The sequence below is a fragment of the Ursus arctos genome, unplaced genomic scaffold, assembly GCF_023065955.2.
Source record: "Ursus arctos isolate Adak ecotype North America unplaced genomic scaffold, UrsArc2.0 scaffold_34, whole genome shotgun sequence".
Taxonomy (NCBI): domain Eukaryota; kingdom Metazoa; phylum Chordata; class Mammalia; order Carnivora; family Ursidae; genus Ursus; species Ursus arctos.
In genome coordinates this window covers 10,353,627-10,367,284 of record NW_026623030.1, presented here as the reverse complement: position 1 = coordinate 10,367,284, position 13,658 = coordinate 10,353,627, and the positions used below count along the sequence as shown (strand labels likewise).

The following is a 13,658-nucleotide window of genomic DNA, read 5'->3' as shown; positions in this document are numbered from 1 at the left end:
AACTACGTATTTGTAAAGGCTCTATTAAATCCTAAAATTCTAAGATGCTAAACTCTTCTCTCCCCCACCAAAAAAACCCCAAATTACTCTTCCCTAAATGCTATCACCATGCAATCCTTGAAATTTATAGAAAATGGTGAAAAAAAAAATGCAGTCAGGCAAGTAAGATTTACAAATACTCAGAGAAAACTATTCTCATGCAGTATCATTGCGACTAATTATCTTTGGGTCCCTAGACTAGCTCAGGTCTCAAGCACTCTTCTGCTGAATACAGGGGAGCAGCTGTCCCACAGCCCAACGGATATCATGTAGTCACGAATACAAGGGTTGGGAAATCACCTTACAAGGTATAGTCCCCTGCTCAGGGGAGCCAGAAGGGTCTTATAGGCATCATTCACCAGGGTTGAATGCTTCTCTGAGAAGTCCTTTTCAGTCTGTTAGTGGAGATGAAGATAATCTTATTACATCCAAATCAGCCACATTACATTCACAAACTGTTTCATAAAATACTCATGGGCAGACAACTAAGTAAGTCTCCCAAGTACAGCTGGTGTGGGATGAGCTGTCTTTATCTTCAACTAATGGGTTCTAATTCTTCTGGGAAGTCAGGTAAAAGCTGTGAGTGCAGGGCAGGTTCAGAGCCTGGCTAGCTGGGGTCAGGCTGCCCCAGGGTGGAGGTGATTGTTTAGCTCTGTCTCTGATAATCACCTTGCCACAAGGCCACTGCCACCCATCCCCTGTAAACTAGTGTTTGGGTATGATTAGGGGTGGCCAACAGGCTACCTGAGACCTCTGGCTGAAGAAGTCAGGGTGGACAAGACGCTGTAGGTCCTGGTACCTGGTCTGGAGTTTTGCTGTGTCAACTCTGAAGGCACGGTTGCTGTAAGGAAATTGGGAGATAAAAATCATGCGCCAAATATTTATAGATTTGTATACTATGGGCCTGGTTCCTGTTCTCATGGGGGGAAATGCAATAAACATGTAGAGAGAGATTAACTTCAAAAAGTGCTGTGAAGGAAAAGAGAATAGGGTCAGAGAAAGTGGTACATGTGGTGGACAAAGAGATGACATTTGAGCTGAGACCTGAATGATGATGAAAAATAATCAAAGATCAGAGAAAAAAGTCACCAAGAGGCAGAGGGAACATGCAAAGGCCCTGAGGTGCGAACAAGTTTGGCATGCTTGCAGAACATAAAGAATAGTGTCACTGCAGCACATCCTAAGTGCGAAGTGAGTGGTAGGGGCTGATCCCAGAGTTAAGGGGAAGGACCATTCCTGAATCCCACCCTATCTTTCGAAAGTCCAGGTCCTTTCATCTTTGTCTCTCACTTTATTTTAACGCAGTTCCTTTCACTTTCCATTCCCGGAGCCTGCCCTGTCTTAACAGTGTAGCTCTGCCCCAATCTCATCACCTCTCCAAGCTCCTCGACTTTGGAGGAAAACAGAAAAACAGCCACTTCTCTGACTCTCTCCCTCCACTTCTCATTTCTCCCTGAGACTCAGCCTGCAATATTAAGTTTTCCGGTGCTTTTACACCCTATTTTGTTTTTCTTACTAGATTTGTTTTATTATAAAAGGATATAACTTAGGAACGACCACATGGAAAACATGCATGGGCGGAAGGGCCGAGGAGCTTCCAAGGCCTCTCCAGGCGCACTGCTCTCCTATCTCCACGTGTTCACAAACTGGAGGCTCCTTTACTTCCTTATTTTGGATAAAACCTCAGTACTCCTTTCTTAAAAGTCTCAACTCAACTTTAACCATTCTCATCCTATCTGTCAAGTCTTTCTGCAGCCCCTCCAGTACACTTCTCTCAGGCCCCGCCCCTCAACTTCTCTCAGGTCCCACCCCTCAGGTATCCCTCCACTGAAACCACCATCCTTCAATTTCCCCTAAGTTCCTTCCCCGCCCCTCCAGTCCTCCCTCCCTTCTAGTCTCCGTTCTTCAGAGGCCCTATTCTCAGGCTCACCCCTCAATTTCCTCTCTCCCTGGCCTCAATCGCACCCTCCGTGCTCCCAGGCCCCACGCCTACTTGTCTACCGCTCCGCCCACCGATCTAACCGGTCCCGTCTTCTTCCCAAGCACTATCGGCCCAACCCCCTGCTCGCCAGCCCCTGACGTCTCTCTCGCCCCAGCGTGCCTCCCGACACGGCCTCCCGTACCAGTCCATGAGGCTGAAGTAATCTCGAGTGGGGTCAGGTGGCTGCAGCGCGCGGCACTGTGGGCAGAAGAACCCGTCCCCCCGCATGGGGCCCCCTGGGCCGCCGCAGTTCCAACACTGGGGGGAACTGCTTCCCGCCACAGACGCAGCATTGCAGCTTAGTGGTCTCCTTCCGAGGACCCCTGCCGGCCACAGCCCCCACACCCGGAGCAAGGCGCCAGTTCTCCCGCCCCACATCTGGCTGCGGCCTATCTTGCCGCAGTCACCTGTGGGGGGCAACCCCGAAAGAGAGGCCGACTAGACTAGTGCTGCTGATTGGCTGGGGAGCGGACGGGGCGGGATCCTGGTTTCTGAGTGTCCCGCTCCTCATTTTAAACTACAACTCCCAGCAAGCATTGAGGCTACGTGTGGCCGGCCACATCCGCCGCTCTTCATTGGTCCGGGGGCGACGGAGGGGTGTTTTGATTGGCTGAGGGTGGAGTTCGTATGTGCTGGGTTAGCGCCACTCCGCTGGCTGCGGCTGCGCTGAGTGTTTGGCTCCAGGTGGGCTCACGCGGTGAGTCATAGTGGGGAACTTCTCTTGGGTGTTTGGGGGTTCGATTCCCACCCCCAGGGTCTTAGTGCGCGCTGAATCTCCCGAATTTTCACTTTGTATGATTTTGGACCTCGATCGGGGGGGAGGAGAGGAATGCGTGGGCGACTGTCTTCCTTTGTAGATGAATTTCGAGGTGAAGTTCACTTCCCCTGTTACTTACAAGCTCAAACTGGCCCAGACGTGCAGGGTAAGAAAGGACACAGTTGTGTTCAAAATCAGAGGGAAGTTGGTTTGTAAAGAGTTATATAAATGTTAGTGATTATTACCATATTTTAGATTGAATTTCGAAAAAACCTGTTGAGAACCCAATCTTAGCAGTTGGGCGCTGCAGGAACTGGAGACACACTGACCTGTGTAGGAGGATGCCCTGCAAGTGTCCGTAAGTAAGTGTGTGGGATGGGGTGGCAAGGAGAGGGTAGGAGGGCACCAGTCCACCTTGGGACTCAGTTTCTCTATTTGAAAAAATGTTGTGTCTCACTTTTAAACCCTTTTCCGGCTGTCAGATTCTTTGGGACTGGAATTCTGTTCTAATTATCAAGCATTACTGAGGGAGGAACGTTCATGTATCATCTCAGTTAATGCTCATGATCTGTGTATTCAGTGAGGTGATCTGCCTGAAGGTCATACAAAGATTTCACTCAGCATCTGATTCCAGACTTGTTTGCCTCCAATATTTCCATATATTTTCTACTTCTCATGGCTGAGGCTAATGTGGTTTCTGTCTACTGGACCCTTACCATAAGCAAGGATAGCAACCACTTCTTGACAGTCTTTAGTCAGTTCTTAGGGTGGAGAAGGCTTGCTCAAAAAGCTATAAGAGGTTGCAGCCTTGACTGAGGTAATAGTGTTAGAGCTGCAGGTCCTGGACTGGCAACTCAGCTCTGGCATCACCTTCCTGGTGTAGTTTAAGAAGAAGTCATCAGGATCCTTGTATCTGGAAAGCTATATAAATGCAGTTAGTGTGAGTAAGGTTAATATGTTCTCCTGTAGGAAGAGCCTGAGTCTGGGTATCTGGAGAGAAGAGAGAACGCGCCTCCTTTTTATAAAAAATCATATTAGCAATTTAAAGTTAGGGATTGACAGTTACTTTGACTTTATTGTAGTTTCTGTTGTCAAAGTTGAACTGTCCATCAAATTAACTCTAAAGTGTGGGTGGGAACCTGTTATGGTCTCCTGTGACTCAATTGTTTCTGTAGGGTTCTGTTGGGCTGGAAGGCCATATAGGAAGAAAGGTGAGCCCCTACAGTTACTCAGCATCACAAAGGGCTAGGTGGAGTTGTTTAGAGCAGTCTTCTTTGTGTTCTGCTTCTTTAATAGCCTGGCCCTTAGTTAGGAGTCAGGGAATCTAGAGTGAACAAACAGGATGTGGTCTTCACCGTCCTGGGGCTGCCTTGGGGGAGGAGGGGTATCTGTGACATTTTATGTAAATGGTCACCCCTGGCATGGTGCAGTGAATTAGCTTATAGTTTCTCTTTGCCCATCTTCTCCCGCAAGCCACATGACCCTTCCCCTCCTTTCTTGTTCCAAAACATGAAATTTAAGTGTAGTGTTGATTGTATTAATGAATACCTTGTAAGTTTCATTTCTAATTTTTATTTTTTTTATAAGATTTTATTTATTAATGTATTTGTTTGACAGAGAGAGAGAGCAAGCAGGGGGAGCAGCAGAGGGAGAGTGCTGAGCCGAAGGTAGACGCTTAACTGACCGAGCCACCCAGGTGCCCCTCATTTCTAATTTTTATTTTATTTAATTTATGTATCTATTTGACAGAGAGAAAGAGAGAGCACAAGCAGGGGGAGCAGCAGCCAGAGGGAGAGGGACAAGCAGACTCCCCACTGAACAGGGAGCCCGACATGGGGCTCAGTCCCAGAACCCCGGGATCATGACCCAAGCTGAAGGCAGGCGGTTAACCGACTGAGCCACCCAGGCATCCCATATTTCTAATTTTTAAAAATTAGATGAATGTAAGCTGTTATGAGTCTTCCCTCCCACCCCCTAATTAGTCCATTTCTTTTAACTTATTTATAACCTTCAAATAATTTTTTCTTTCTTTTCCCTGTGGTTTGTGGCTGTCATACAAAAAACTTATCCAATAAAAGCGATATGATGAAGACCTCAGCCCAGAGGAACTATAGATCAATCTAAACTTAGAATTTTAACTTTTGCCAAACATGTTTACTCTGGATTTTTCCCCCCCCCGATGTAAATAAATATGCCCATCCTTTACTTTTTTATTTTTATTTTTTGAAAGAGAGAGAGAGATTGCCCTCATGCGGGGGGTGGGGAGGTGGGGGGGGGAGTGAAGGGGCAGAGGGAGAGGGAGATAGAATCCCAAGCAGGCTCCACACCCAGCGCAGATCCTGGATCCACGGGGCTCATCTCATGATCCTGAGATTATGACCCCCGCCGAAATCAAGGGTCAGTTGCTTAACCGACTGAGCCACCCAGGCGCCCTCTGCCCATTCTTCACTTTTTTTTTTTTTTAAAGATTTTTTATTTATTTATTCGACAGAGATAGAGACAGCCAGTGAGAGAGGGACACAAGCATGGGGAGTGGGAGAGGAAGAAGCAGGCTCATAGCGGAGGAGCCTGATGTGGGGCTCGATCCCATAACGCTGGGATCACGCCCTGAGCCGAAGGCAGACGCTTAACCGCTGTGCCACCCAGGCGCCCCCCCATTCTTCACTTTTGAACTTCAAGTCTTGTTTCTTGAAACTTCACCTTATTATTGGATACTTATTTTTGAGGTCGTGATGTCTCGAGAGACGGATGGGGAGTGTCAGCAGTCCCATGGCAGTAGCGCCTGTTCACAGCCCCAAGGCGGCTTCTCACAGTCTCAAGGCATCTCCTCCCAGACGCACGGCTCCTCATCACAATCTCAAGGAACGTCCAGCTCCACCAGCACAGCACCCACATCCAGCCAGTCCTCTCACTCCAGCTCGGGGACACTGAGCTCCTTGGACACAGTGTCCACTCAGGAACTCTGTTCTATTCCTGAGGACCAGGAACCCGAGGAGCCTGTCCCTGCCCCTTGGGCTCGATTATGGGCCCTTCAGGATGGGTTCCCCAATCTTGGTAAGACCCTTTGTTATATCACGTAAAATTATAATTGTTCACAAAAAATAGAGAAGGTTGTTAGAGCAGAAAGCTCAAGACACTTCTGGAATGTTTCCGGAGTTGGAAGGTGATGAAAGATGGAACCAAGGAAGAAGCAGTTTTGGGGAGTTTACTGACTCTTACCTGCTGTGGATCCCCCTTCATTTATTCTTTCAACAAATATTAATTGGGCATCTGTAATGTTCTGTCCATGGGAGCATCTGAAGAGAGCAAAAGACCCTTTCCCTAGAAAAATGCTGATTCATGCAAACTTGCAAACAGTTACGGGCTAATCACAGAAACTTCACCCCTTAACCCCTGTTGTGGCAGCTTCAGAACATCCATTTTACAGTTTCGGAATAGAGAAGGCTATTTGTTGACTGTTACTTATTATCTCAAAATAGCCAGCCTTGCAATTTAAATACTTTCATCCTCTGTGACACTTCCTGATTCTAGTAGTAAGGCTTGCTATAGGTATGTGTGAAATAGCATTTTGATAAAAAAATGAATGACTGATGTGTTATTTGTACCTTATCACTCATTCACTATTTCATGTCCAACTTTGAAGACCTGAAAATGAAACTGTAAGAAGTGGAGAAATAATATAGGGATGTTCTGAGGCATGACTTTAAATTCAGAAGCATTTGGAGCTATTTTTTACTCCTTGAAGCCATAGTTTTAAGATACGCTTAGTTAGGGCTTATATATGGTGAATGGCAAACAGATATGGTGAGAATGGGTGAAGTGGGCTGCATCACTTTGAAAGGTGAGATCACATACATGTGAAAATCCTGATAGGGTGAACAGCGTAAAGTGGGTGATGCTCAATGAATAGGATCTATTATTATTAGTTATTGATTCACGCCTGTTTTCTTCTAATTGTTTTATAGGTTTAGCCCTTACATTGATCCGTTTTGAGTTGCTTTTTGTATATGGTATGAGGTAGAGGTCCCAGTTCATTCTTTTGCATGCAAATATGCCAGTTGTCTGAGCACTTTCTTGAAGAGACTATTCTTTTTTTTTTTTTTTTTTTGACTATTTTATTTATGTGTGAGAGAGAGAGAGAGCATGAGGGAGGAGGCAGAGGGAGAGGCAGAAGCAGATTCCCTGCTGAGAGGGAACCTGAGGCAGGGCTCAAACTCAGGAGCCCCAGGACCATGACCTTAGCCAAAGGCAACTGCTTAACCGACTGAGCCACCCAGGTGCCCCTTGAAGAGACTGTTCGTTCTCTGTTGGATGGTCTTGGCACCCTTGTCAAAAATCATTTGACCATAAATGTGAGGGTTTATTTTTGAACTTTTCAGTTCCATTCTCTTGGTCTGTGTGTCTGTCTTTTTACGCAAGTACCACAACGTCTTGATTGTTGTAGCTTGTAGTGAGTTTTGAAATCCAGCGTATGAGTCCTGATTTGTTCTTCTTTTTAAAGATTGTTTTGACTGTTCTGGGTCCCTTACATTTCCATACAAATTTTAGGTCAAGCTTGTCACTTCCTGGAAAGAAGGCAGCTTGGATTTTATTAGGGATTACATTGAATCTATCGATCAATTTGGGGAGTATTGACATCTTTTTTTTTTTTTTTTAAGATTTTATTTATTTTTTATTTTAGAGAGAGAGAGAATGGAGGGGAGGAGCAGAGGGAGAGGGACAAGCAGACTGTACACTGAGCATGGAGCCCGATGTGGGGCTCAATCCCATGATTCTGAGATCATGACCTGAGCTGAAACCAAGAGTGGGAGCCACCCAGGTGCCCTTGAGTATTGACATCTTAATAATACGAAGTCTTCCGATCCATGAACATGGGATGTCTTGCTATGTATTTAGGTATTCTTTAATTTCGTTCCGTGATGTTTTGTAATTTTCAGTATATAGGTCTTGCATTTTAAAAAATGTATTCCTGGGGCACCTGGGTGGCACAGCAGTTAAGCGTCTGCCTTCGGCTCAGGGCGTGATCCTGGCGTTCCGGGATCGAGCCCCACATCAGGCTCCTCTGCTATGAGCCTGCTTCTTCCTCTCCCACTCCCCCTGCTTGTGTTCCTTCTCTCGCTGGCTGTCTCTATCTCTGTTGAATAAATAAATAAAATCTTTAAAAAAATAAAAAAAAAATGTATTCCAGGGGTGCCTGGCTGGCTCTGTTGTTAGAGCATGTGACTCTTGATCTTGGGGTTGTGGGTTTGAGCCCCACATTGGATGTAGAGATTACTTAAAATCTTAAAATGTATTCCCAAGTATTCTTTAAATGTTTACTTACTATTTAAAGTTTTATTTATTTAAGTAATCTCTGTACCCCACATGGGGCTTGAACTCACGACCTGAAGGTCAAGAGTTGCACTCTGTTCTGACTGAGCCAGCCAGGTGCCCCTCATTTTTTTAAGTAAGCTCCGTGCCCTTTGTGGGGTTTGAACTCAAGACCCTGAGATCAAAAGTTGCATGCTGTATTGACTGAGCCAGCCAGGTGCCCCATGTCTGCTTATTTTTATTGTGGGAAAATCTATATAACAAAAACTTTTGCCACTGTAACCATTAAGTAAACCATTGAGTTTAGTGGCATTAACTACATTTACAAAATGTTGTGCAACTATCACCATTATCTGTTTACAAAATTTTTCCTCTGGTAATTTGTCCTCTCCCTGCCCCCCCCCCCCCCCCGGCTTTGCTTGTATATAATAGACATATAACATTGTATAAATTTGAGGTGTACAGTGTGTTAATTTGATAGTTACATATTGCAAAATGATAACTACCATAGTGTTAACTAACACTCTCATCACATCGCATAATTACTATTTCTTTGTTTGTGGTGAGAACATTTAAGGGGTGCCTGGGTGGCTCAGTTGGTTAAGTGTCTGCCTTCGGCTCAGGTCATGATCCCAGGGTCCTGGGATTGACCCCCACATTGGGCTCGTTGCTCAGTGGGGAGTCTTTCTCCCTCTCCTTCTGCCGGCCGCTCTCCCTGCTTGTGCTCTTTCTCTGGCAAATAAATAAAAATAAAATCTTTAAAAGAAAGTATTTAAAAAATATTTAAGATCTATGCTCTTAGCAACTTTCAAGTATATGATATAGTATTACTAACTGTAAACACCACACGGTGTGTTAGATCACCAGAACTTACTATCTTGTACTTGGAAGTTTGTACCCTATAACGAACATCTCCTCATTTTCCCACTCTCAAGCCCCTGATAACCACCACGCTCTATATGAGTTTAGGTTTTTTATTATTTTATTATTTATTCATTTATTTTAAAAGATTTATTTATTTGCCAGAGAGAGAGAGTGAGAGCGAGAGCAAGAGAGAGAGACAGAGAGAGAACAAACACAAGCAGGGGGAGCAGCAGGCAGAGGGAGAAGCAGACTCCCTGCTAAGCAGGGAGCCTGATGCGGGACTCGGTCCCAGGACCCTGGGATCATGATAAGGCAGATGCTTAACTGACTGAGCCACCCAGGCATCCCAAATTTAGGTTTTTTTAGATTCCACATATAAGACATGTAAGTGATATTATACAGTATTTGTCTTTCTTTGGCCTATTTCACTTACAATGCCTTCAAGGTACATGTATGTTGTCACAAATGGCAAGAATTCATACCTTTTTATGGGTGAGTAATATTCCAGTGTGTGTGTGTGAGAGAGAGAGACAGAGAGAGAGAGAGAGAGAGAATATACATACATATATACACATAGCATATTTTCTTTGTCCATCCATTGTTGGACATTTAGGTTGCTTCTGTGTGTTGGCTATTGTAAACAGTTATGCAGTGAACATGGGGTATATTTATCTTTTCAAGTTAGTTTTGTTATCTTTGGATAAATACCCAGAAGTGGAATTGCTGGATCATATGGCAATTCTGTTTTTAATTTTTGGAGGAATCGCTGTTCTGCTTTCCATAATGGCTGCACCAATATATATTCCTGCCAGCCGTACACCAGGGTACCTTTTACTCCACTTCCTGGCCAGCACTTAGCAAATCTCTTGTTTTTTTTCTTTCTTCCTTTTTTTTTTTTTTAAGATTTATTTTTGTGAGAGAGAGACAGAGACAGAGAGAGAGAGTGCGAGCATGTGGGAGAGCACGAGTGGAGGGGAGGGGCAGAAGGAGAAGCAGACTCCCCACTGAGCAGGGAGCCCAATGTGGGGCTCAATTCCGGGACATGACCTGAACTGAAGGAAGACACTTAACTGACTAAGCCACCCAGGTGCCCCTCTCTTTCACTAATAGATGGTGTTTGACACAGTAATTTTAGACTTTAATTATGTCCGATTTCTCTATTTTTTCTTTTGTCACTTGTGTATTTATTTATTTATTTAAAAAGGTTTTACTTATTAGAGAGAGAGCATGAGCAGGGGTAGAAGTAAAGGGAGAAGCAGACTCCCTGCTGAGCAGGGAGCCCGATCCCAGGACACTGGGATCATGACCTGAGCTGAAGGCAGACACTTAACCGACTGAGCCACCCAGGTGCCCTATTTGGATGTCTTCTTTGGAAAAATCTATTCATTAGACATGTCAAGAAATGCCTATTTCTTAGATTGTTTACATTTTGCTCTTGAGTTGTAAGAATTTTCATATATTTTGGGTATTAACCCCTTCTCAGGTACATGATTTGCAAATATTTTCTTCCAGTTCATAGGTCGCCTTCTCATTTTGTTGATGGTTTCTTTTGCTGCACAGAAGCTTTTTAGCGTGACATAATCCCACTTACTAATTTTTGCTTTTGTTGGTTGTGTGTGTGTGTGTGTGTGTGTGTGTTTTAGGTAAGCTCCACACCCAGTGTGGGGCTTGAACTCACGACCCTGAGATCAAGAGTCGGATGCTCTACTGACTGAACCAGCCAGGCATCCCTGCTGCTTTTACTTCTGGTGTCATATCCAAAACACTGTCACCAAGATCTGTGTCAAGGAGCTTTTCCCCTGGTGTTTTCTTCTAGGAGTTTTATAGTTTCAGTTCTTTTTAAGTCTTTAATCCATTTCAAGTTAATTTTTGTGAACAGTGTAAGATAGTCCAATTTCATTCTTCCACATATGATTGTACAGTTTTCCCAACACCATTTATTGAAGAAAGTCTTCCCCATTGAGTTCCTCTGGTAATTTCTAACCTACTTTCTATGTCTATGAATTTACCTACTCTAGATATTTTATATAAATGGAATTGTAATATTTGTGCTTTTTGTTTCTGGCTTCTTTGACTTAGCATAATACTTTATCTTATTTTATTTTTTAAAAGATTTTATTTATTTATGGGATTGATTCCTTAATTTCTCTTTCTGCTGCTTCATTTTTGGTGTATAGAAATGTAACAGATTTCTGTACATTGATCTCGTATCTTGTGACTATTGAATTTATCAGTTTTGGTAGTTTTTTGGTGGAGTCTTTTTGGATTTTCTATAAATAGTATCATGTCACCTGGAAATAGTAAATATTTTACTTTCTTCTCTGCCAGTTTAGATTCCTTGTATTTCTTTTTTGTTTTCTGATTGCTGTGGCTAGGACTTCCAGTACTATGTTGACTAGAAGTGGTGAGAGTGAACATCCCTGTCTTGTTCCTGACCGTAGAGGAAAACCTCTCAGCTGTTGCCCATTTAGGATGATATGAACTGTGGGTTTTTCATATCTGGCCTTTATTACGTTGAGGTATGTTCCCTCTAAACGTGCTTTGTTGAGGGTTTTTATCATGAATGGTGTTGTACTTCGTCACATGCTTTTTCTGCATCTATTGAAATGATCATATGACTCTTATTTTCTTTTATTAATGTGATGTATCACGTTGCTTGATTTTCGAATATTGAGCCACCCTTGCATCCCAGGAATAAATTCCACTTGATTGTGGTGAGTGATTATTTCAATATATTGTTAGATTCAGTTTGCTGGTATTTTGTTGAGGATTTTTACATCTGTGTTTAGCAGGGGTATTGGCCTGTAGTTCTCTTTTTGTGCTGTTTTTGTCTAGTTTGGTATCGGGATAATGTTGGCCTCATAGAACGAATTTGGAGGTTTTCCTTCCTTTTCAATTTTTTGGAATAGTTTGCAAAGAATAGATATTAATCCTTCTTTGAATGTTTGGTAGAAGTTGCCTGTGAAGCCATCTCCTCTTGGACTTTAGTTTGTTGGGAGTTGTTGTTTTTTTTTTTTTTAAGATTTTATTTATTTATTTGACAGAGAGAGACAGCCAGCAAGAGAGGGAACACAAGCAGGGGGAGTGGGAGAGGAAGAAGCAGGCTCCCAGGAGAGGAGCCTGACATGGGGCCCGATCCCGGGATTCCGGGATCACGCCCTGAGCCGAAGGCAGACGCTTAACGACTGTGCCACCTAGGCGCCCCCTCTGTTGGGAGTTTTTTGATTACTGATTCAGTTTCTCCGCTGGTTATTGGTCTGTTCAAGCTTTTTATTTCTTCTTGCTGCAGTTGTGGTAATTTATATGTTTTTGTGAATTTATCCATTTCTTCTCTGTTGTCCATTTTTGACATATAGTTTTTTATAGTATTCTCTTAAAATTGTTTGTATTTCCATGGTGTTTGTTATTTCTCTTCTCTCATTTATGATTTTATTTATTCGTGTCCTTTTTTATTTGTCCTTCTTTTTGCTAAGTCTGGCTAGAGGTTTACCAGTTTTCTTTTGTTTTTCTTTTCCTTTTTTTTAGAGAGGAACAGGGTGGGGAGGGGTAGGGGGAGAGAATCTTAAGCAGGCTCCACACCCAGTGTGGGACCGATGCAGGGCTTGATTGTACAACCCTGAGATCATCACCTGAGCCAAAATCAAGAGTCGGACGCTGAACTGAATGAGCTGCCCAAGCGCTGCATTTTATATTTAGTTTTTCAGAGAACCAGCTACTGGTTTCCTTGATCGTTCTGTTGTTTTTAGTTTTTATGTCATTTATTTCTGTTCTAATCTTTATTATTTCCTTCCTTCTTCTGGCTTTAGGCCTCATTTGTTTTTCTTTTTCTAGCTCCTTTTGGTGTAAGGTTATATTGTTTATTTGAGATTTTTCTTGGTAGGTCTGTATTGTTATATACTTCCCTCTTTTTATTGTTTTATGATTTTTTATGGTTGTTTTTGTAGTTCTTTTCTGTTCCATTTTCTCTTGCTCTCCTTGTGGTTTGCTTGCTGTCTTCAGAAATAAAATGGATTCTTATGTCCTTGTTATTTGGGTATCTGTTACTGGTTTGTGATTTGTGGTTACCCTTAGGTTTGTATATAACATCTTATTAATCTAGCAGTCTATGTAAAATTGATGGTTGCTTAAATTTGGTCCCATTCTTTTAGTCTTCTTCCCACCACATTTCAGGTATATGGTGTCATACCTTACATCCTTTTATTTTTTTGAATCCCTTGACTGATTTTTATAGATACATTTAATTTTACTGCTTTTGTGCTTCCTACTTTTCTTACTGCTCTTCCGTGGAAGTCTCTATGTTTATTTTTTTAAGGAACCACTAAACTGTTTTCCACAGCAGCTGCACCATTCTGTATTCCCATCAGCAATGTATGAAGGTTCCAGTCTCTCCACCACTTGTATGTGGAGTCATCCTGGTAGGTGTGAAATGATATCTCATTGTGGTTTTTAGTTGCATTTTCCTGATGGCTAATGATAATTGAGCACCTTTTTATGTGTTATTGGCCATTTTTTTATCTTCTTGGAAGAACTGTCTATATAGAGCCTTCGGTATTTTTTAATTGAATTGTCTTTTTATTACTGATTTGCGTTCTTTATATATTCTAGATATAAATCTCTTATCAGCTATATATTTTGCAAATATTATTTCCATTCCTTGAGTTCTTTTTCACTTTTTCTTTTTTTAAAGATTTTATTTATTTATTTGCG

The 13,658-nt window shown here is 42.8% G+C and overlaps 2 protein-coding genes across 8 annotated transcripts in view; one reads left to right on the top strand and one right to left on the bottom strand.

Moving 5' to 3' along the window:
- The window catches only part of HSCB (HscB mitochondrial iron-sulfur cluster cochaperone), a 34,994-nt gene extending 32,460 nt beyond the window's left edge, over window positions 1-2,534 (bottom strand). The window contains exons 1-3 of one of the 4 annotated variants that reach the window (XM_026484719.4): window positions 2,163-2,534; window positions 784-880; window positions 345-434 (exon numbers count right to left, since the gene is read on the bottom strand). In XM_026484719.4, coding sequence (XP_026340504.1) covers window positions 345-434; window positions 784-880; window positions 2,163-2,398 — 423 coding nt within the window. In that variant the 5' untranslated portion in view covers window positions 2,399-2,534. Of the gene's footprint in view, window positions 1-339; window positions 435-783; window positions 881-2,162 lie in introns of all 4 variants that reach the window. The other 3 variants (XM_057305896.1, XM_026484721.4, XM_048221468.2) reach the window with 3 other exon arrangements.
- A 104-nt stretch (window positions 2,535-2,638) lies between these two features.
- CHEK2 (checkpoint kinase 2) overlaps window positions 2,639-13,658 on the top strand; it is a 49,127-nt gene continuing 38,107 nt past the window's right edge. The window contains exons 1-4 of one of the 4 annotated variants that reach the window (XM_026484710.4): window positions 2,639-2,717; window positions 3,033-3,139; window positions 4,395-4,473; window positions 5,504-5,831. In XM_026484710.4, the coding sequence (XP_026340495.2) occupies window positions 5,510-5,831 (322 nt within the window). In that variant the 5' untranslated portion in view covers window positions 2,639-2,717; window positions 3,033-3,139; window positions 4,395-4,473; window positions 5,504-5,509. Of the gene's footprint in view, window positions 2,944-3,032; window positions 3,140-4,394; window positions 4,474-5,503; window positions 5,832-13,658 lie in introns of all 4 variants that reach the window. The other 3 variants (XM_048221639.2, XM_057305894.1, XM_057305895.1) reach the window with 3 other exon arrangements.